The sequence below is a fragment of the Thermobia domestica genome, chromosome 17 (assembly GCF_964235325.1).
Source record: "Thermobia domestica chromosome 17, izTheDome1.hap1.1, whole genome shotgun sequence".
NCBI classification, from domain to species: domain Eukaryota; kingdom Metazoa; phylum Arthropoda; class Insecta; order Zygentoma; family Lepismatidae; genus Thermobia; species Thermobia domestica.
In genome coordinates, this window is record NC_137470.1 from 137,201,050 (window position 1) to 137,226,647 (window position 25,598).

Genomic DNA, 25,598 nt, shown 5'->3' on the forward strand with positions numbered 1-25,598 from the left:
GATTTTTTTCAAGTTATTTGCGATTTTGTGTGTACTATGTACCATGCAGAGAGTTGGTAACAGAATCATTAGAAGAAGGTGATTTAAGAATATAAAAGAGGCAGCGAATTTACTATATTACTATACAGGGTGTTACAAAAATGTGTCGTAATATTTTGGGAATAGGTTTCTCATATCAAAATAAGAAAAAAAAGTTCATATGGACCTGTGCTCGGAGTTATACGGTGTCGAAAATGTGAAATAAGTGAATTTTAAAAGATCATAGCTCCACTATTATGAGACCTATCGCAGTCTGGTCAAGAGATCACTGAGGAACTGGTATGTGAAGTATCCAAATATCCATGTTTAAGAATGCTCCAGTACTTGCACAACAATTTTTAGAGAGGTAGGTGGAGAGTGATCAAATACTAACAAACAGCCTCCCTAAAAATGAAGGTGCAAGTACCGGAGGTTCTGAAATATGGATATTTGGATAGATCACACACTAATTCCTCACTGATGTCTTGACCCGACTACGGTCAGTCTTATAGTACGAACAATGGATCTTTAAAGTTCACTTCTTTTAAGTTTTCGGCACCCTATAACTACGAAACTATGCACTTTCGACTACAGGTCCATATAAACTTCTTTCTTATTTTAATGTGAGGAATCTGCTCCCAAAATATTGTGACAAATTTTCGTAATACCCTGAATATGTTGTATCTGAGATGGAAGTGATAAATTTGTGAAAGCGAACGAGCTCGTGATTGCCAAAAAATCTGTCTGGAGTAGGGCTGAAGAATTAGAAGTCAATAGCAGACAGTTTAGGAATATATAATTTTTCAGAAGACGGAGCAAGCACTTTTGCTCCACCTTCACATGAGCTATTGCCTGTACTAATAGTTCCTTAAGAAATGAATTGGCAACAAAGGACTCATTTCTTGGTGAGCAAAATCTCCAGATGTGAAGTACTGCAGTTTCTTGTGTTGTGTGGTAGATAATATGAACACTGAAAAAACTCTAAGTGTACATGACCTAAAAGAAAAGTAAATCAGACATTCTTTCCCAATGAAAGTTCTTAAAATCCGATATTGGGATTGAAGAAACAACACAAAGTAAGTTTGGATATCCTTGGAACACAGTTACAAATCTAGCATTGAATATCTATGTGGCATGATCAAAAGTTCATATGGAACTGTGCTCAAAAGTGGATAGTTTTGGAGTTATAGGGTGCCGAAAACGTGAAACAAGTGAAATTTGAAAGTTCATAGGTCCACTACCACGGGACCTATCGTAGTCAGATCAAGACATCACTGAGGAACTGGTATGTGAGCCATCCAGATAACCATGTTTAAGAATGTTCCATTACATGCACACTAAGTTTTAGAGACGTAGGTGGAGAGTGATCAAGTACTCTCAAACAGCCTATCTAAAAATGATTGTGCAAGTACCGAAGATTCCGAAAGATGGATATTTTGATAGTTCACATACTCGTTCCTCAGTGATATCTTGACCCGACTACGATCGGTCCTATGGTAGTGGAACTATGGGCCATTGAAGTTCATTTTTTTTCACGTTTACGGAACCCTATAACTACGAAAGTATGCACTACCGACCACAGGCCCATATGAACTTTTTTCTTATTTCGATGCGAGGAATCTATTCCCAAAATATTTTGACAAATTTTTTATATATCTTGTATATTAGGAAGTGTCCTTTTGAAAAAAATGTAGAGAATAGTATTACACATTTGAATATTACTCATTCTAGCTTTAGAACTATGTATAAGTTAATAGAAATAAAACATGACCAATGCAAACACTTATTATTAGTAATCATTTTCATTTAACTTAGATACAGTTATTGAGATACACATTGATAATTATTGGGCTTGGGTTGAAACTTTTGAATCAGCCATACACAATATTTTACGCATTACATATCTCAGTAACACTACATACCAATTCATTAATTATTCGAACAGTATGTGTCATTTTAAGTAAACATAAACTGAGACCTACAATATGTAATACACTTGAACCTGTAAATTACAAGAAATCAAATTATATCATCGAGTTCCCTCGTTGCTGTGTGAATTGCGTACGCGGAGATATGAATTCGATTCCCGGTAACACCTGTGTGTTGCAGATCTTACGTTAAGCTGTAGGTCCAAGTTTTTATATAGCCTCGCTGTTGAACAGGATGTTAAAGTCTAATCAAAAATCGAATCCCATCTAATTTTTTGAACTATAGTGATATTTGGATTGGAATTTTTAAAGAAACTCTCAGGTTTTGTATCTGTTCAATGATGAGATCAGAAGTTATTTCTTGTATCCTGCTTCATACAAATAGACACACACATACAGGATGTCTCAAAAGTCCCCTGACATAGGGCAACTCTGTTATTATCAGAGTTACAACAAAATATAAGAGGAAAAACCGTCTCCAAATATGATGTTTTCAATTTAAAGTGAAGGAAATTTTAAATCGGAGGAGCCGTTTGGGCTTTAAACTCTTTATGAGCCCAATGTTAAATGAAAATAGAACGTTGCCATTTACCTGGATCCACAACATAAATGAATGAAGTTACTGTCTTTTACGCTAACATGTCGATGACCAGCCACCATTTCAAACAGTAGCTTCATTCATTTATGTTGTTTGTCCAGGTAAATGGCAACGTTGCATTTTCATTTAACATTAGGCGCATAAAGAGTGTACAGCCCAAATGGCTCCTCCGATTTAAAAATTCCTTCAATAGATTGAAAACATCGTATTTGGAGATGATTTTTTCTCTTACATTTTGTTGTTACTCTGATAATAACAGAGTTACCGTTTGTCAGGAGACTTTTGAGATACCCTGTATATTAGAAACTCTTTTCATTCTATGCTGATGTAATGAAGTGTTATCAGACCTAAATTTGCTATGTTATTTACGCAAAGTTTAAGCTATCTAACATGTTTAAGCTTAAAATATAAAGCATACAACGAGAGCAATATCAGATACAAACTTTAGACAATTTGCATGTAAAAATACGTACCTTTTCCTTATTGTCACTTTCTTTTTTTAAACATTGCTTTTTCTTACTAAAGTCTCAATACGTGTTCAATATTTACGTGTTCAATATTTTGAATTATACTCACGTTTCTGCTGTGATCTAGAAATTTCATGTTTGAAAGAAAACCTAACATCAAAAATACTTCGGGATGAACAACAGTAAGCATATGCTGTCATATGAAGAACTCACGTATTCACATTGTCATATTGTGACATAGAAGAAACAAAATGACAATTTTCGGATGTTCGACGGATATGTTCTGATTGCGAAAGGAAACACAGTGATTGTAAATTAATGTCTATCAAACATTTGACATCAAAGTGTAGGACGACAATCAGAAGAATTTTGGACATACCAATGAAGATGATAATACTGGAATATGTCTGGTGTTTACCTTATAATTTTGAGTTCAGCAACTTCTGAACTCTCAAATTTTGGAACCCTTCTGGTTTCGTGTCCAAAGTTAACTGATTAAAACTGAAGAAAGCACCAATAAATCCATGAAAAAGATGCATGATGATGCTAAGATATGCGAAGAATATGAATCGTACAATAAAATGAAACTTGTGATACTTCCCATTAATTGGTTCGTTTTACACAGATAGACTGAGAATCTGGACATGTTTTAATTTTTTATGCGTCCTTTCTGTAAGCCTTATTCATGCTTTTTAAATGAGTTTTGTCATAAGATGGATTTAGAGCGACCTCCAAAATTCTGAAGTTTAGAGGTTCCTTAAACGAAAAGGTTCTAAGGCAATTACCTGTCATAGCTACTGCAATGTTGCTTTTTAGTGCAAATTTAATTTGATCAACGTGCATGACGTTTCCTTTTATTGTGGATAGTTCTAGAGATAAGTCGCCACCCACTAAGCCCAAGAGACCCGGCTGTCAAATCAAAGAGAAAGCACAATCAAGACCCCTAGTGGTGATGGTAATATATCAAAAAAAAAAAAAAAAAAAAAAAAACTTCGCACACGATCTTTTCCTTTGGAGGGAATGTATTAATTTGAAAATACTTCTCGGTGTTAGTGAAGCTTTCGTTCTCTGCGTCAGGGAAAACAACTAAATTCACTAAATTCGTTTCGAAATTACTCAGAATATATTTGGTCAGATATGAACGAGATCTTGACCTGCAGATTCCATAAGTAGATTTTGTTGAAAGTTTCTCATTTCTATAAATTGATAGAAAAATCTTTTACATACCATATGTATGTGTTAGTATGATGACGAATAACCAAGTAAAAATGTGTTGACACGATTCAAACTATTATTGTCCTAGCCATACGAACAAAAAGACTGCACAAGTTCAATTATTCTGATTATGTCAAAAATACCCATTCTGTTCCATAAACTTTAGAACTAAGGCGGATTTAAAAAACCGAAATAATATCCATTTAACACAATACTCTGACTGAAACATATTTCCAAATGCTCCATGGCTTTGAAAGAGGCTTCTATATGGACGTTTTCCAAATTAAGATAAACATTTCTTTATATCTCAACAAAGAAAACTATTCATAGTGTAATTTCCATTGTGAAGATTAAGCCAATCAGCAAAAGACAAATTCGGTGAGTATGAGGGTGTCATAGCGGTATCATCTAGTTTCTCCACAATACGTACCAGTTATTGTTGTTGGATTAAACGAGACATTGTCGTACAGCAGAAGGAATGATTTAAGACTTCAGATAAAATATTGTCATTGTAAAGAAACTTTATTTCAAAACGTCATTCTTTAACATCCATTTCAAATCTATTTAGTACGGATTTTTGAGGCAAACTAAGAAATACAGATTGTGAAAATTGTTTTTACGTTATCGTAATATAAGTAATATTAACACCGCACTCATTCTTGGACGAGAAATTCTGCTTTGGTACCGCAGACCTTACTAGTTGGTATGATTAAGCTTATTGGTTCTAAGAACTTCTAGGTGATACTACGAATTAATAAGACCTAACAATTCATTGTAACTGTGGAGTGTATATAGTTTCTTTGCTTTTACTTAATTTACAAATTATTTAATTTTTTTCAGATATAAAAAGAGAAAACAAAAAAATTAACATTAAATATATTCCGTCTTATGCAGAGTCGTTTTGACGTGTGATTAGCGTCATACTAAAAGCCTGACTACTACAGGAAACATATGTTAGTCGAACTCTTTAGTATTGCATTAACCACGCGTCAGAACGACTCTGCATAAATCTCATTAAGTTTATCTTATAGTCGCGAATATTATTGCTTAACTCATTGTAATGAAGCATATGTTCACCCCTATAAGTATAAATCAAAACACTATGGTAACTTAATTGTTTAGCATTATTTTAATTTAATTTTTAACTCTAGCTCTTTGTGCAAGTAATTTACTACAAAATTAAATGGATAATTTTGTATTTTCAATTCCATGTGTATCAATATTCTATTTTTAGGGAATTAGACAATATATCATCCTGTTTACCGGAAGTCTTACACCTTGTATGTGGTAAACGTGCATTGCGTCTAATCTTTAGTACAAATCTCAAGTAAAAAAAAAAAAAAAAAAAATGAAGGTATTAGTTCTCGACTTGATTATTCTTGCAGCAAAAGTTGAAATTTTGTTCAAAAATCAAATATTTTTAAAATGTGAGGTGATTTGTGCATTGTTTTGTAATGTTCTTATGTTTTCAGACGTTAACTTAAATCAATTTAAGTATATGTAAGATTACGATATTCGTTGTTTATTTTTGTTTTTATATTCTTAACGGAATTGTTTCGATGATCAAGTTTGGAAATTAGCCAATAATATATGTTAGCTATCACAATTTTCAAAGAAAAATAGTTTGATTAAACTTAAATATGTGCCTCATATGTTTTAATTATCAATTATTAATAAGAATTTAATCCCATCAGGAGCTATAGTCAGAAATATAGAGACGAAAATTAAAGGAATAACTCGAAATTCTATTAATAAAGTAGCTTAATTAGGTTTTCTATAGCATGAAAAACTTTCCGTCACATCTTTAGACTTATTCCAGATTTTTCACACGATTTATTAATTGGAATGACTTCTTATTTCAACATGGAGTGAAATTAGATTATGGAGACAAAACAATAGCTTTACACAGATTTGGAAAACCACCATTCAAGCTCCCACAAATAGATAATGCCATAGGGTCTGTATCCGAAACAGTGTATAACATATTAAAAGCTTTCTAATGTCTAAGTTTGTAGTTAGCAGAACTGTCTATTTTCCATCTAGGACAAAAGAATATGTGCCAGTAAAATTAGAACAGTCTTGGTCAAGAAATGAATACTTGTTAGAGCCTAAGAGAAAATTAGAAGATCACTACAAAATTTTAATTCGTAGAACATAACTCTCAAAAGATCAAAACTTGTTGGAAATAACGAACCCATTAGACAAGAAGATAGTACTAAAAGCAAACACAGTAGTTGCGACGAAGAATTATCAAAAGGAACATCTTATCATATCTGATTGATTTACTTGTGTGGTATTCTGCACCAATAAACGGAGGTATGTATCTGTTCCGTATTTGTCAATGCCTAGTCCTGAGTCAGTGCTTGGGAAGTTTTAATAGACACGACTAAACGTAAAATTACACTCATTAAAAACATTCCCCCAAACTCTTATTCTTTCATTTCAACAACAACAAAAAAAATGTTCATGAATATTGGTGTACAAATTATAGATGTCTAGATTTCTAAGAAAGTTGGTTATTGCTATGAATGCGACACCTCTCACGTACCTCTCACATTCTGTGTAAATTATAGATACCACATGGCACAACCTCAGTTCTAAAGATTCTCCAATGTTTATTAATTACCTCTATTTTTTTTTTTTACAATTTTGCATATATATATATATATATATATATATATATATATATATATATATATATATATATATATATATATATATATATAGTGTAACATTTTTTAAATAACCTTAACTTTTATTAACATTGATAACTGATATTACTAGATACTATAAGTACTATGCAAATTACTACACACATAAAGAGATACAGTTACTTAATCTAACTTATGAAATGTACCTTTTCTTTCCATACATGACAATTATCTGAATATTCATTCAGAGAAGGATTTCTCTTGAGCAAATATATTTTCGAGAGGATAATTAAATTATTTTTATTGATACTACATTATGGAAGAATCTCATATTATATAATATAACTGTAACTGGTCTCAAGTGTTAAATAATCACTGGATTACCATTATTGAAGTATGTGAACCTTTTCAGTCCATTTCTATAATTTTGCTGATTTGATTCTCTCGAAAAGGCTATCATTCCCTGTCAAACAAAAAGGCTACATTTCCTATCAAATTGCACCATTTTCAATTTATTTACAGTTTTCACACAAATCACTATAACGCAATCAATATACGTCTTGCTGAAGGTACTATAACGTCGCATCATTTGGTATAGAAAACATAGCATTCTATGGTTATTTTTGAAGAAAGAACCACAAAATTCTATATATAATAATATACTATGACATTTAAAAAGCCTGTAATGAAAGTAGATATTGAAAGACACATAGAAATCCTTCATTGTTCTATAATATTAATAGACAGTCTCTTAAACATTAAGCTCTATTTTTAAATACAAACGTATATTCGAGTGTAAAGATTGTACTCACTATCATGCTCCGTGCAAGCTGTTGTGAGAAGAAAAATAAAAATAGAAGCAATAAGTTAAAGCGCCTCCAATTTTGTGTTAAATCAAGACATTGTTATAACAGCGAACAATTCAAGAAATTAATTTAATTACAGCAACACAAATCTTTAACAACACAAGTGACACATGAATATGAAACTTATAATTATCTATTTGCATTACATTGCGATTGCATTTGATATTGACTGTTTAGTTTTTACCAATTGAACATACTGACGAGGACAAGACGATGTCACTAGAAACAAAGTTTGACATACACAAAACACTCAACGATGTTGCTTGCTTACATTAAAGCCAATCCTGCAAACAAATAACGCTAAAGAAACTTTTGAAAGAAAGAGTACGATTATTAAAGTAAGTTAATAAAACACACGCAAAAACATATATTCGTTTAATCTAACTTAGAATATGTGCTTTTTTTTTCTTAGATTAAATTATACAAATGAATCAATTTTATTTGCAATGGTCAATCATTGAAGACGCTGAATATATCAAAACAATGATTCTACTTACATTAAGAACTCTTCAAGTTAGTTTTCTAGTTCTGGTTCGACACTAATAACAAAATGGAGTTTAATATACATATACATATATATATATATATATCGCGTAATGAAATATTGTCCAATCTATTGAAAAGTTAGATGTAAAATAAATAAAATAATAAATAAATATCAAAGCAGAAACTAGAAATTTAAAAATGTGTTTTTGAGTGTTCTTGTAGTGATAATAATGAATCAACCTAATCGTTAATAAAATATTAAATACACAAAATTATCGTTTTTAATTAAAACAATATAGTTAGAGGAGCGTCTTTACTTCATAAATCTGAAATATAAATTGAATTTTTATTGTATCTAAAGACAGTTTTTCTGTTCATATGTATAAAATTTATGTTGTAAATGTTATATAAATATTTATTTAAATTCTTTATTAATAGATAAGATTATATTTTTGAAAGTTACGTCATGTTGTGACTTATTTATTATTTTTTTTAGTGTTTTACCAATGACTTGAACTGTTAACGAAATCACGTGTCATCTAGAAGTGTGCTCGTCTAAAAGTTAATGTAAGTGACAAATATATTTGACGTTGCTTATTCTGTAAAACACTGAGAACAGACGGATGTATTTATGACAAAACGGAAGCATAATAAACTGAAAACAACAGTAACAGCTTTGAACCTTAGACCTCATTCGACGTTTGAAAGAATAAGTACAGATTGTGTTAATGTGTAGTTATTTTTTAAAATTGTGACAAAAATGGTCATAAAATGTCATAAGAAGAACTTGAGAAACACATCGTGTGTCATTGAAAGCCGGCTGCTTTCATCTTACTGTACTGTATACTATCCTGCTATTCGCCCCTGAAATTGAAAGTTAATAAGTTTTGTTTTTGAACGGTCAACGAACGTTTTACATGATTACTATACGGACAATAAGATTCAATAATATCTCCAATAGAAAGAAACCTACTTATAAGGACTCCGTGAAACATGTTTTACTGATTCAGTGATAACCTATAAAATTATATATAGTACAAAACACTCATGCCGTATTTGCTTACGAATTGATTCTCTTTAGGTACTAATAAAATAATCTATCTGAATAACTTATTCTTCAGATATCAACAGAATTATTCTTCTTTTGAACTAAATAATATAGTTACAATTTTCCGTCATGTACATTCTAAGTATCTTGTCAATGCGGAAGGAGTAAGTAAGCCTTGAAAGTTGAATACTTGCAACTATTATTTTCACACTATATCTTCACTCATCACCTTCAGTATTTACATACATAAATATTATTTGAAGGTATTAATTGAATTTTTCGGATGATATGATCTTTTCAGAACGTGTCAAATATGTAGGCTAATGAATATAAATTGTTAAAGATGATTAATTTGCTACTGAAGAAATATTTTGTTTTCTTTTTCCATTCTGTGACTTCGTTACAACTTCGATTCCACATATAATCAAGTTTTGTTTTCGGGGTAAATTAGTGGGCAATAATAGGTTACAAAATGAATGATATATTTAAACTAAAGGGCACGTAACCTGTACGCAAATATTAAATTAAAATATTCATTGGATATAAGGTAAAGAGAAAAGGAAGTTTACTTAAGTTACTCAATATTTCTGTGTTTAACATTTGAGTAACTTAAGAATAATATAGATGCACTGTAAGTTTCGTTATTTTATATTGCCCTATGCTGAGATTGAATTTTAATATTAATAAAACACACGTTTATTTTAATTTTTATTTATCTTTCTTTGTTTCTCGTTTTTGTAAATGATAATCAATATGTTATGAATGAACAGTCACGTAAATGCCTCTGCTACACCTATTTAAATTTTATAAATTTCTCGACAAACCAAACTATGTATATTATTTCAGATTGGCCAAAATGCTTTAAATTAGAGCATCTATTTATATCTTTGATTAAGATTTATTTATGGTTTGTATATTTGCAGTGTTTGGAAATTATGTCAATCTAAGAAGAAATTACAACGTTAAAGAGAAAATACAGTAGCGTAATGAAGTGTGATAATTCTGTGAGAAACAAATGGATCTAGAAAGGCCTACCATATCTTATAATCATTTATAAATTACGAAAAAAATCAATTTGCATATTAGTGTATTTTGTGCATCAATGCTTTCTAAATAAAATGATCAGGCTTTTAAAAATTAATAATACAAGTTGATTAACTATTCATTTGTTAATAGTTATAGGATTCGGTGTCACTTTCGACATTCATGTAGAGTCCATAACAGATGTGGCAAGTATGTTACAATATATTTCTCTACACAACGTAGTCATTTCTAAATAACATAATTTTTAAACCAAATTCTTTAACCAAATTCTCCAGAAGGGGACAGCCGTTGATTTCTCAGGTGCATGGGTTACTATCATTTTTGATTTCATAAGAAGTAAGTTGAAATGCTTTTGTATAAATTGATTTCGTTTACTCTTATAAATAGGATACGTTAACAGTTCAAGCTGGAAACTGAAACTAGAATTAATTCTACAATATCAATCTTTAGGTGCATTATAGAAGTCACACAAAACTGAAGAACACAAACATTGACAGCCCACATGGAAGAAGGGACGCAGTACTGTAGACGAGGACGAAACATTGACATCAGCGCTCAGCAGTGCTCGAAAAAAAACAGACGTGCACAAAACGTTATCGACTCTGCTGAAACTGTTATATTTACTAGAAAAGAAGAATGATCAGACACGAAAACAGAATAAAAAGATAGTGATTCTACACTGATATTGTATGTAACTTACATACGCCGATGGGACGGATAATGTAGACGCATCTCTTGATACGCTGCCGTAAGGAAGACCGCCCTGTGCAGAAAATTAAGCTATTTTTATGCGGAGATTGTCTACTTTGTACATCAAACAAAATCAAACATTAATAAAAATTCTATCTCCACAAAACTATTGATAATAAATACATACAAAATCAAATATAGTGTTCATAGCGTTCAAAAATAATTACATAAAAAGTAATCGCGAGAATAAAATGTATTCTATTCGTTCTAAAAGTTCACAAGAAGTTGATACAAGGTTAATTATTCCGAGATTACTTTCGAAGATGAATGTGGTGTTCGTATTAAACTGAACTTAATAATGCATTTACTTCGCAAATTCTCTGAATATTTCGTTCGTTCAAACACTTTGGATAGAAAAATGTTTACTGATAAAATCTAACGAAATCATTAGCCTTGCACTTTACTCCTGCGGAATCTGTCACTAAGAGAAATACTTATTATACCCACAAACAATATAAATATATATATGCATGTAAAAACTATATATGTCCAATATATAGACAATTTTTGACTTTCTAAGCACTGTTAAATGTTTTGATGCTAAACAGTGCTACTGATTATGTTAAGAGATGCAGACATAATTTATGAAGCTTGGGTTCATAAATATGTGGTTTGCCAGATAGGATACTCTCATAGACAGTAAACACATCTCATTGTACAACTACGTATCAAAATATGGAACATTTGCTAATTTCGTAAGTAAGATACAAAATATGATTGTGTCTAACAATAGGAAAAATTAAAAATATCTATGGAGCTGGCAGAAAAAAAATATAACTAACTTTTAACTAGAGTACTGAAAAGTGGAATTATATCTGACAAAAGTCATCTAAGTTATGAAAAGTAACATATTTCTTATGATGATTTGAAAGTGTTGCGAATTTTACGGGAATACAACGCAGTGGCTGCAGCATCTAAATATTACATACAACGTTTAGAAATAATTTACTAATACTAAACTAATATTTCCTGATACATACAAAGTCGGCTTTGCGGTGGATAAACATTGTGTGCGTAGGTTTTCTCAGGGTTTTCCCTCTTTACCCTACTCTCTTCATTCCACTATTCCGTTCATCATTGTTCCCCTTAACTTCAGAGCATAATCGTGAGATATTAAACTACAGCGTGTTCATGAAAATACTATCGTACTGTAAGGCGGTATCACTTTGGGTAATCGTATTTAACTGAAATTAGTCACATTTGAAAGAAAAGCGCAAATATTTTTGTGCATGTCAACAATGTACAACAATGTGAGTAATGGACAGGATCAAACCCAGAAAAAGTAAATTCACTCATGTTTACTTTGTGATTAGTCGATATGGTTTCATTGTTGGATATTTAGCAGGCAGTTGCTATTTCTGTTGGAGGTCACTTGGGAAGCTTTTATGTTTTTGTACTGTTATGCCGTAATGTGCTAACATAAATTTATTCCCTTTCATTGTGTTGTGTTGTTATTAAAGAATAGGTTTTAAGGAGCTATGGCGATCCCACAAGAGAAGTTGGTGTGTTTTGGAATATCATAGCACGTAGAGTCTGGTGCAGGTTCAGCGCGCTTTTAGGCGGTTTCAACATCAGGGCCCTACACATACGTCTATTTTAAAGTTGATTTTGTGGATCGTGGCAAGTTTGTATCAGTGCTGTCATCTAGTCCATTTCATTAGATATGTTGAAGTGTGTGTGGTGTGAATGGGAATATCGTCTTTATGTCTGCATCGTCACTCGTGGGGCTCACATTCAATGTCTATGAAGTATAGTAAAAAATATTTGAGTTTTTCTTTCAAATGTGACCAATTTCATTTAAATAGTTATCCAAAGCGATACAATACTATTTTAAAATATATTATTTTTATGGACATGTTATATGAACAATGGAAATTTATGAAACACACAAATATACATTTTAATCAGTGCCGCAGATGAGATTAGATGATAAATACAGCAGTATTGTTAATTACCGTAATAATTTGACTCTTTTTCTTCTTTGTTTTTACAAGTAAGAAAATGATATTTTTAAGTTATCAAGTTATTTCTAGTTTCCAGTAATAATTTATAAACTATAAGTATGTACACGTTGTACACTTAAAGGTTATAGGATGATGAGGCTGTACCTAAAGTTACTAAATTTCAGGAAAACTTGAAAAACATGGATCTGTATTCTCGCATTAATTGTGTTATTTTATAAGATCAAATTGGAGCAGGAGCAATCAAGTTATTATTTTGCCATTTTTTTAAAAGAAAAAAAAAACATATGTCGGAGTGTAACGTAAAATAAAATCTAATCCAAAAATTCAGAATTTGTTTATAAAATATTAATTTAAAGCTGCAATGGAAAAGAAAGAGAAACATCAATTCCAGAGTGCATTGTAACAACCAAAAATCAAGACGAGAGACCGGAGATTCAGGAAAGTTGTATGACTGTTATGAAGATCATAAACAGAAAAAGCAATGATAAACAGTTGAGCAATAAAGGATATATACAGGATGTTCATTTATCATGTAGCCAAAATTCACTGGTGAAATCCTCATACCTAAACAATTAAACAAAAAGTCCTTATGAAAAAGTCCATATAAGGGGTAAAACGCGTTGTTTCAAAGTTACGAGATGTCGAAATTGAGAAAATTGTGACTTTGAAGCTGCTTAGGTTGGAAACTATGAGAGATATCAAAGGCGGTTAAAGAAATATTAGAGAACTAGTACAGCCACGAAAGAAAGTATTCTTCAGTTGTCAAAATTTATTTTCCTAATAACTCAACAATAAATTAACCCATTGGAGTACCGATTTTGGTAAATTATCAAATTATATCTATTTTAAGGATAACAACAAAATATTGAAATTAATTCATTTGTTTAAGTTATTGGCAAAAGAAAATTTGTCTACTTTCTTTTCCGTGTGTACAGTGTCTATCTAAATAACCATGTTTCAGAGTTGGAACGTATCGGCGCAACGGATTTTATAGAGGGAGCTGCGGTATAGGTTCCGCTCTTCCTCCCCTCTCTCTAAAATCATATGAGCCGGTACAACACAACTCTGAAACATGGTTATTTAGATATACATCATACTAGTGTCTCTAATATTTATTTAACCGCCGTTGATATCTCTCATAGTTTCCGAGCTAGGCAGCCTCAAAGTTACAATTTTCTCGATTTTGGCATCTCGTAACTTTGAAACAACGCTTTCTCTCTCTCTCTTTTTTTTTTGCCATATGTTCATATAGACTTTTTTTCTTGTTTAGGTGTGAGGATTTCATCAGTGGATTTTGGCATTATAATAAATGAACATCCTGTATATATACACACACAAGGGTGATCAAAGCAGGGTGTATATGTGCGAAGGGGATAAAGATACAAAAGTTATTATTAGGAGATAGAGGCAATTAGAAAAGTAAAATAATCGATGCAGTAGCAAGAGGGGTTTTTGAAGAAACAATGATCCATTAGCAAAGGTAGTTATTGTAATGTTGTAGACAAAAATGTATGGTGTCACCTTTTAATTTCCAATTGTTCTCGGTAAAGTAAAAATATAGTAAAAAAAAAAAAAACATTCAGACTTATTTGTAGTCTATAATGATTTAGCTTACAAATCGCCAAAGTTATTACTTAACCCTGTTAACTCTGGAATACACAGAGGAGTGATACTGCATCGCATCATTTCTTTGTTTATTTACAAATGGGGGACTTCACGTTCTGGCGGGCTGTGCTTTTTGTAGTTTTAGTTAAGCTCTACTATTGTGCTGAAGTGTTTTGTTAATTGAATACTTAGTTGGATATTCATCGCTTGTATTTACTTTGAGGTTTTCTGGCAACTCATATGTGTATTGCTGGGTATGCTTTTTTATTTGCAGTTCCGTAATAGCTGCTTATTTTATTTTCTTTAAGATAAAGCCACTATGAATTCGTGTAGCAAATTGCTAGTAACTTTAGAGGTGTTATGCGAAATATTATTGATGAAGTAATTTTGATAGTTTTGAAAATCTAAGTGAAGCTGAAGATGATGATGTATTTCAATCTGCGAAATTCAGGTCAGAATAAATACAATATTTTGTGTATATATATACTTACTTATTTAATACTAGTAACAATCTCAGTCATCTCCAAACATTATACTAGTATTGAAAAAAGCATCTCTGTTAGATTTAGTCATAAAAATATAAGTAAGTAGTTGGGATTCACCAGAAACTTATGTGCAGATTAGGAGGTTTAGTAGCTGTCTGTGTATCGCAGGGTTGAAAACTTAAAGTCACTTCTTCAATATGCGACTAAAAGTTCATATTAGGTATTAAATACATTGGAAAGTATAGAAAATAAATATATGTGTTATTTATATAGTTATGGTGTAAAAGAAATATATCTTAAACATATTAAGAAAATTCCAGACATTTTTTTATCTTAGGGTAAGATGTAACAGATAGCAGAAAAGAATGTAAGATATAAGAATAGCAAGTGTGTATTAATTTGAACCATAATAGTTTTATGGAAAAAAACATAAGGACCAGACTGTGTTACGTGATCAGGTCAAAAGTCACGTTGCGTGCTAAATTGAGTCTGGATATGCTAAATTCATATGTGAGATATTTCAAGCACATAACCTTTGCGTTGGGCGCTCTGGATAATTCCAAAAAGATACATATACTTTATTCTTATTATTGATTTTCAGTGGCGGCTCGTGCTTTGCATTTTAGGTGGTGCACAATATATGATCTCGCCTTTTTCATTATTATTAATATTATTATAAATACTACTAGCAGTAGAGCACAGGGTATACGTACTAGCGGCGATTCATGCCTCAAAGATTTAGAAATGAGAAAAATACAAGATATTTCTCAATTAATAAGTAGAAAATTTAGTGTAAAGAAAATTTAAAAAAAAAGCCAGTTCGAAGACGCCACATATCGAATGCAATGGGTGATTAAATTGAGCACGTACCTGTTTTGCGTCACTTTTTGATTGAGATTCTCAATGGATGGCCTATAACCAGCATCTAGTTGAGCAACAATATTCACATTTCCCAACACAGTGAGATTAAGAATGTGTTTATGAGCTGACTAATTTTCTTGTTTTCTTTTTTAATTTTGTAGTGCAGATGCTGGATATCCATAATACTTATCTCTATGCATCTTCCCCGCCTCAAACAATAAAACGAAAAACAAAACAAAGCATTTTAAATTTCACATCCACATAACCACTTAAGCTATTCGTACAAGTGGTATTAAACTTCATTGTAAATGTTCGTTTCTGACTTCTAATTACTTGCGTTATATTGGGAGTCGAAATCAGTCCTTCGATGTTTTTCACAAGTTGGTTTGCTTCTGACGTTCTTTTTGAAAACGGCTTATTCAACAGAGACGTTACAGAATTCATTGTCATTTCAAGTACATCAGGGGCAGATACTTAATTATGCAATTATGGTAACCATATTCCAATTAACAACAAAGACGGCACACGCACGCAAACACACATTACAAAGAACGAGAAAATCACGAATGTATTTTTATATCAATATTACTTATTTTTTACATGTGAAAGAAATGTAATGGAAATCACAGATGACATGGTGTAATTGTGTTACTGACTAATAGAGCTGACGATAATTTTGGTACATCAGTAGGTCTATTGCGCTTTTTTTGTTTTCTTTTTATTACTTTGTGATAATGTATCAGTAAAATTTGTTCAGTTATTTATTAGAAGTAAAATACTAAAAACAAAACATAAAATCAATGCAAAATGTAACTACAACAATTTCTTAAAAAAAAAAAAAAACTACATTAAACATTAAACTTGATCAGAACAAGCCTAGGCTGACCCTGCCAGCTAGCGGCCATTTTTTTTTTGTTATACACTACGAAACATTCTATTGACAGGTAGTTTAGAGCGGGAGGACAGCGAGGGACTCCAGCAAGCGGTGGTTTTGGAAAAGTTTTTGTTTGGTAGACTTGCTTGCAGAAGATTTGCAAACATATTGTATTTTTATGAATGAGGCAGTGAGGCAGTATTAACCCCGCACCTCGCAACCCCCGCAGTGATGCAGCTAGGGAGTTTGTCAAACTCCCAAGCAGAAAGAATTAGCCATCCTCGTTTCAAACGCACTTGTTTAAGAAAAGATGATGTTGACAATAAAACGAAAAGTGATTTAGCACAAATAAAAATTGAAATATTGGTAGGAGGTTTGTGCAAACATACAAACATTTACAGAAACCGCCACTGTTGATTTTACTCAAACAACTTGACTTTTGACAATGTTCTATCCATATTTACCTGACGTGCTCTACACAGTTTCTAAGCTTTTCATTGTGTCTTTGCAATAAGCTTTCAATTAGTCATCTCCTTATTATAGTCTTTGAGATATGTGGACGACTTCAGTTTTTACATGGATTTTCTATTGACTTTAATGTTCATGTTCCGTGAATTTTTTACTATGTTCCATCCATTTTAGGACAATTTCTTTTTTGAATGTAAAATCTGCATAGTGTGTTCTATTTTTAGGCTGAATTTCAGCCATCTCCCTCTTTTGGTTTTTGAGATAAGTGGAGGAATTATTCATTTTTCATTGATTTTCCATTGACTTCAATATGTTCATGTTTCGTGCTTTTTAGATATGTTCCATCCATTTTAGGACAATTTGCTTTTGGAATATGGAATCTACATAGTCTCTTCTATGGTTGAGCTAAATTTCAGCCATTTCCCCCAAAGTTCGTTTACACCATTGCAATCGGATAGGCCCTTTCTAGCTTTAAACTGCAGCTTTAATCAAATATATTAAGAATTTTGATTATTTTGTAATTTGTAGAGACAAAGATGACGCGAATAATATATGCATAAAAATCTATGAAGAAAACACAATAAATACTACTTTCTTTAAACTAGAGAAAAAGAAATAAGCGAAGAAAGCTTATTGTATCTGGTCATTATAATAAAGGCAACGAGAGAAGAGATATACAGAAAACTGATACCAAGAAATGAATATATTTTATAAATCTCAACACATCCGCAATAAATAAACTTGTTTGAAAATATATAAGAGAGAGTAATTGAATTGTGTAAAACAAAATAAGCATTAGACCAAACAAAAAGAACATTATAGATATAATATACAGGCACAAAAATGATATGCAATAAATAAAATGAAGTGGTTATGAGAGCAAAGTAAAGGCAAAATCAAATGTATTTGAGAGTTCATGAAGTTTTTTGCTAATGCAATAATACGTTCATTAGTATGACCAAACGCGTAAAATCTGAGACAGAAGAAAACATTAAGGACTCCAGAATAGATTCAGACATTATAGAATAGCTAATATAGCATAACCAGAAATAGCTAAGATGAGACTTTTACGACGATGTTTTATTATTAATCAGTTTTTATTGATCTTACGGTTGATTTTTTAGCCACGTCACTGGAGTGCCAACAGAAACGCAAAATTATGCCAATACTGCAGAGTAAATCGGTACCAAACCTATTACAAACGCATAACTTTGTAACCTCCAGTTTACAGAGCACTTTTTCAAAAATGAAATGAAATAAAATGAAGTTTTACGTCCCACGATTATGACGGCTAGGCTAAAGGAGACGGTGATGATTAGAAATGAACGAAACGGTGGAACGAAGAAAGTGAGAGAAATTGGAAGAACCCCGAGAAAACCGACGCACACGGTGTTTGTCCACCACAATATTCACTTGGTGCGAGCTGGAATCGAACCAAGGACCCCATACACCAGAGGTGTCAACGCTCTACTACTGAGCCACCGCAGCCCCCAGCACTTTCTCAAGAACATTTTTCCATATGTTTATTGATTGCTGAGTACTTAACAGAACTTCCCCAATTTAGCCTGATTTGGAACTGGTTTGCTGTTAGCAGCTGTAAAACAATGTGAATATTCTACTTAGTGAATATTTTCTATGCAATCTTATCATCAGTTCTAGCTTAACTGTGTGACCCCGCGTGGCGTAGTCGCTAACGTTCTCGTCTTTGATGCGAGTGTTCCCGGGTTCGATTTCCGGTGGGGCCACTCGGTGGGAAAAGTGTAACAGCTTTTTCAATCCAGACATCCTGAGTGAGGTTTTTCCTGGGTTTTCCTCACTCATACCAGGCAAATGGCCTAACAGGCCTAACATAACATAACATACCTAACATAGTGGTCTCAGGCCGCTTCCTTCCTTCCCCAGTCCTTTCTTTCTTCCCTTTCATCGGATAGTGTGCTCGCCGAGAGACGTCATCCCTCATATACGTGACGAGCTAAACGGCCTTAGATGCCGACAGCCCAGAAATCTAATTCCTAATCCTAATCCTCTAGCTTAACTGTGAAGATACTATTTTTTTAAGCTTTTCCTACACGACATTATTACAATTGAGTGAAATTGGTTCCTTAAAACGTGTAGACGACTAAAAAAGAACTTCAGAAAATAAGTGAAGCAAGTACACTACGGTTGTCTTACATAAAATGTCACTTAAAAAGTCTATGCCATTGATTTCTAGGGTAAGTTGAATCACTTTATGTGATTTAATGGCACACCTAGAAAATATTATTACTGCGTATTACGATAAAGAAATATGCATACCAAAGTGTTAACTGTGATACGTATAGGAACTCGTTCATAAAAATTTGTCTATATTGAAAGTATTTGAAAACATGGAAAATAATGAAGATATATAAAAATAACGTAATTTTTTTATTTCAGACAGCTTTTTGTAGCGTGAGGTACGCTGATAGCATATATTTCTTTTAAAAAATAAGAAATATTTCTATTATTACACTGTTAACACTCTTTAAAAACAGAGAAAAATATTTAGTATCCAATAAAAGAGACGGTATGAGTATTTTGTACTCTGTGTAATGATAAGAATAACTCACAAAATATTTAACTTAAAATATAACTACATCACACTTATAGAGTTGACAAAATAATCTGGCTTTTCTTAGTCAATAACTTTAGAAAAAAAAACGAATCAATTTAAACACATATTTCTTTGAGGTAAGAAGAACATAATTTTATGTGAGGTATCTGAAAAAGTACTTCTCCGTTATTTTCAAATTAATAAATGACACAACTTTTATAGCATAGTCATATTTTGCTGGAATTGTGTAAATTCTAACGATAATTTAATCTACTGAAGTATGTATTAGTAAATTGTACCATATCAGAGATGAAAGTTACATTTTGTTTGAGACACATATTTATAGGTTATCACAAACACTTAAATTGAAAAATATATGTAATTCACTGTGGATGTTTATGCAAAATGCACCTTCTCTTACTTTCATATTTATGAATTTAGTGCTATAATTTCTAAAATTTAACTTTAATACTGGTTTTGGGAATGGAAATTCGTTAATATTACTTAAGTGGGTAGTGGGGTCTAGCATCTGAAAAAAATGAAAAAAAATGAAATCTTTGAGTTTTACGTCCCACAGTTATGCCGGTTAGACTAAAGCAGACGGTGATGATGAGTAATGAATGAAGTGGTGGAGTGAAGAAAGTGGGAGGAAACGGAAGAACCCGGAGAAAACCCACGCACACGGTGTTTGTCCACCGGTCTAGCATCTGAGGTATATTACAATTTAGGTAGGCGAAGATAACTCTTGGAAAACATAAAGCTAATAAGTTGTTTCAATGTATTTATTGGTAACTACGCCACAGTTTTTAAAATAAGTGGAGGAATTATGTTTCATTGATTTTCCATCAACATTAATGTTAGTGTTTCGTACTTTCTGACTGTGTTCCATCCACCTTAGGGCAATTTGCTTTTAGAATGTAGAATCTACATAATCTCTTTTATATTTAAGCTGAACTTCAGCCATATCCCTCTTTTGGTTTTTGAGGTAAGTGGAAGAATTATTTATTTATTTTTTTTTACTGATTTTCCATTGACATTAATGTTAATGTTTCGTGCTTTTTTTTGATTATGTTTCATCCATTTTAGGACAATTATACTTTTGGAATATAGAATATACATAATCTTTTCTACATTTGAGCTGAATTTCAGCAATCTTTCCCAAAATCACATCATTGCAACCGGATGGACCCTTTGGAGGGAATACTTCTTCTGTCACGAAAGCAAGGGATAAGGAATGATTTTTGAAAATATTCATTTTAAGGGGAGTAAAAGGAGGTTCAAAACTCCCCCAAAATATTAGTGTATCTCACGAATCCTTGAGATTTGAGAGATGCAACTCGGCATATGAACGCTTCATTAAAAATAAGGGAAAAGTGTTTTAACGTTTTCAAATTTCCGCTCCAAGGAGGGAAAGCGGGGCATTTTTAAAATACTCAAATTTTCCATTTTTTTAAATCAGAAAGTACCAAATATAAGAACTCGCTTAAGTTGGAGATGTAAAATTCATTACACAAACTCTTGAATAAAAGTAATAAAGTAGTGTTTCAGCATTTCTGAAAGTTTCGCTTCTAAGGGAAAAAAGTTGGGTCATTTTTATAATATTTAAATTATTTGTTCAGGAAGTGGTCAATACGAGGATTTGCACAAGTTGAAGATGTGAAATTCAGTATATAAACTCTTAAATAAAAATAATAGAATACGCGCTTAAGTGTTATCTAAAATTTCACTCTTAAGGAATAAAGGGGACAATTTCAATAAATATTTATTTACAGAGTGCTGAATATGGGGATTTGATGAATCTAGGATATCATTTTGTACTGAACGGAGTCTTATATTGAAACTCCGACCTGATTATGTTTATGGACAATGAAATTTATATTAAAGCGTTTTATGGTAATGTGGAATGTTGATTTTGCTATGGGAGTCTCAATTTGGTGTATATTAATGCTAATAAGCATTTATAATATAATAAATATACAGTAATAATCAAAGATTAGAATAGCTTTAGCGTAGGAATATGGTAGTGCTGGAAGTGAAGTATTTTTGTGAAATAACAAGTTTGTGGATGTTATATTGACTATAAAAGGATATTATAACAGACTTGAAAGAAGAGAAATCTTTTTTCTCCAAATATGGTGTCGAATGAACGCAATGTTGTAGATGTTATAAAGAAGTGGAGTAAATTATGAATTAATATATATTTAAAATCATTAAGTATACTTGTGTGAGACAGTGTAATAAGTAGAATATTTTCACGTTAAAAATATTACTTTAGTATGGAAAGTTGTTATTGATATTGGGATTTGGATTCAGTGACTGGAATGGGATATTATGAAAATCTTGAAGAAAATAATTAAGACTATGTTTGGCCGTTGTATCTCATATGGCAACGTCTTCTGGGTAGTTCAGATGAATCATGGGACATGGTTGTCAAATGGTGTATGAATTGCAATATATTGAAATTCGAAAAGGCAGAAGTTATTGGGAAGACTTATGAATATACTTGGAACTGTTATAGTAATGAACACTAATGAGAAGATATTGATTGGATGTAAAAATAGTATTAATGGAGTTGGGTGGGTGTGGTTTAGTAATTGACGTAAGGCTGGTGAGGGCCTACACAATGTGTTGCTTTGTTTGAATTCTTTTATTCCCAGCGACTATGCATGGAGAAGTTTAAAGTGTTTATAATGTGTCCTACGCGAGGTAAGAATTAGTTGTTATGTTTGAAGGTTTTGATCTCAAACAACTTGATGTGAGAGTGTTTAACATGTTTGTGCTTCCGGCTACATAGGGTGAGGCAAAAATATGTTAACATTAAATGAGTTTTTTTTTTGTTTTGCAGATTAAACCATGGCGTGCCGATATTCCATTGAGAAACGAAGGAAAATAGCTGCCTGGATGGAGGTTTTTCAGTCCCCAAGCATCGTACAAGAAAGATTCACGGCCTGGACCGGAGGGGATGCAGCTTTGAGCCTGACAATTGGTAGGATCTTCGAGAACTTTGTAAAAAAGGGGTCTGTTTAAGACGAAACAGTGGTAGAAAGAGATCTGTCCGAACTGAAGAGGATATTATTCTCGTCCAGGGAGCGACGGTATCCAGCTCAACGAAGTCCCTTCGCAGACTTTCTCTAGAGAGTAACATTTCTCAATGGTCAGTGGTTAGAAGTTTACAGCGTGATTAGAAATGAAGCCATACCACTTGCAGATTTTGCAGCATCTCTAAAACGCGAACAAGCAAGCAGTGTGAACGCTGCACAAATTATCTGGGAAATGGTGCGCATGGAGCCGGACATTCTGTTCATGTTTTCTGACGAAGCAACATTTCACATCAGCAGTTGTGTGAACAAACACAACAGTGTTATCTGGACGACCGAGCACATGCGGGATTATCCCAAGGTGAACATTTGGTGTGAAGTGAGCAAATTTGGAGCTATTGGATAGATTTCAGCAAGACGGCGTCCTTTCCCATTGCAGTCAGATGGTTTGGGATTACCTGACCTTCGGTAAACCTTGGATTGGTAGAGTTGGTCCTCTCTCATGGTCAGAACATTCCCCCGACCTGACGCCATGTGATTTTTGGTTGTGGGGCATGGTCAAGGATCGTGTGTATGTCAGCGAACCTAACAACTTGGACGACCTGAAGCACCGCATCACTTAGGTCATCGCTGCTATCCATGCGCAAATGACCCAGAGGGCCATACAATAAACAATGGACAGAGTCCATAAGTACATTGAGCGGGATGGGTGCCAAATTGAAACTTTGTAACCATATCCTTGCCTTGTAATTTCACGTGAGTAAACCCCCAATTAATGTTAACATCTTTTTGCCTCACTGTGTATAATTTTAGCGAAATCGACCTGAGAATTACAAAAAAAAAAAAAAAAAAAAAAAACAGTTCTATGCGTGTAATTGATGGTAGAAGGAATGAATCTATACTGATACAGAATTGTTGTTTTCTTTACGAGTGTTGTGAAGCACGGTTGTGATTTTACTGTATGATCTCGAGAAAGTGACAACTGCCGGTGCTGATGATGAGTTTGATGGCTATCTTCTTCTATGCTTAAGAAAACTATGAAATATATATTTATATGTACTGCACTAAATGTTGTTCATGGTTAAGATGATTATAAACCTCATATTTATTTGTTTGTTTAAAAATATTATGATTATATTTTAATATCGGTGTGATAACAACTGTGGTTGATAATATATTTAATATTTAATGTAAATAGCATCTGGGGAAATTTGTACTGAACGTAGTACTATATGAAATAGCAAGTTTTCGCAAATCTACGATCTATTGGTTTAACTGACGTATTTATTTAAAAAAAGTTCAAATTTGTAATATTCATATTTTAACATGATTATCATTTTCAAGTAAACACCTATTCATTAACAACAACTTTACCACTACATTTAGAAGTTCACTTTTAAAATGATACATTACATGATCATTTCTGTATTCAAAATGCTAAAACATGAATCAATTACTAACATAATATCATATTGCCCATATAACACAACAGAAATATCCACTTATCTACTACTACAGAATTCCTGTTAAACTTAAATCCAATTCATCAACTTTTTATTTATTTATTTTTAAAAAAACGGTATTTTGACTTAATATGTAATATGGAAAACGTTGCATCGTACACCCGAATGGCAACTACAGTAACTTTCTGTTGTGTCTGCTGACAACGTTGCATGGAGAAACCATAGAGGTTCAAAAGCTTCATAACAGTACAGTATACTACTGTACCTTTGTTCTTTTTCATTCTTCACATTAGTTAATGTTACACAAAAGACCACAAAAATAAAAGATAATAATAATCATATTTTATAAAATAATTACTCAGTACTTAAGAAACTACTGCAATTTAAAATAGTCAAAGTTTCCAAGAAGCTTCTCCAGGGCCGGATTTAGCATTTTGGCGCCCCTAGGCCCAATAACTTTTTCCGCCCCCTAGTCTGGTTAAAGTTACTTTCCTAAAAACCTTTATTAAAAAAAATATATCAGGCCTATATGTTAATTGCTTAAACACCACTCCACGATGTAATTTTATCATTGCGAGTTTTTTGAGGAATTTACTTAGTTCTGGGCTTAACAAAATACCGTTAATGTATTAACAAAAGATTGGTGAACTTTACCAACAATTATTTGTTCCAATGAACTTCAAAATCAGAGTGCTTTATTAGCCTGATTTTTTAAAATCAATTCAAAAAATATGTTAAGTTATGGCTATTTTTATTTCTAGATATTTTTTATTTTTTCTCTCGGCCGTGCGCCCCCTGGAGCTTGCGCCCATAAGCCCGGGCCTATTGGGAAATCCGGCCCTGAGCTTCTCCATGATGCTCAAAATGTCACAATTAACTTTCACAAGTACTTCTTCATACTCAGGAACATCTTAGAAAGTTTGGTTATTTTGGATAATAGTACGAGAGGCTGCTGAAAAATTTGCACCTAAATCCAGAAGTATTGCAGGCAGAATGATTGAATTATGTAGTTTTAAGAAACATATCGAATACGAATTTTCATTTTAATAACGAAATTCTTACTATGTTTCTCAGGCTGCTAAAGCGAATTTCATGAATATCGAGATGAAAGCTGTCATGAAATTCTTGTTCCACCAAAGAAAGTCACCGAAGCAAATTCAGAGGAAATCAGTGAAACACTATGGAAGTTGCATGGAG

The 25,598-nt window shown here is 32.4% G+C and overlaps 1 protein-coding gene across 7 annotated transcripts in view; it reads right to left on the reverse strand.

Annotated features, from left to right (window-relative positions):
- The window catches only part of bma (SCY1-like protein bma), a 751,115-nt gene that overhangs the window by 25,530 nt on the left and 699,987 nt on the right, over nucleotides 1–25,598 (reverse strand). For 3 of the 7 annotated variants that reach the window (XM_081744329.1, XM_081744330.1, XM_081744328.1), the window contains exon 15: nucleotides 11,022–11,084. The exons of 2 other annotated variants lie outside the window; for them this stretch is intronic. In XM_081744329.1, coding sequence (XP_081600455.1) covers nucleotides 11,022–11,084 — 63 coding nt within the window. The remainder of the gene's footprint in view (nucleotides 1–11,021; nucleotides 11,085–25,598) is intronic. 2 more of the 7 variants (XR_014128907.1, XM_081744333.1) reach the window with 1 other exon arrangement.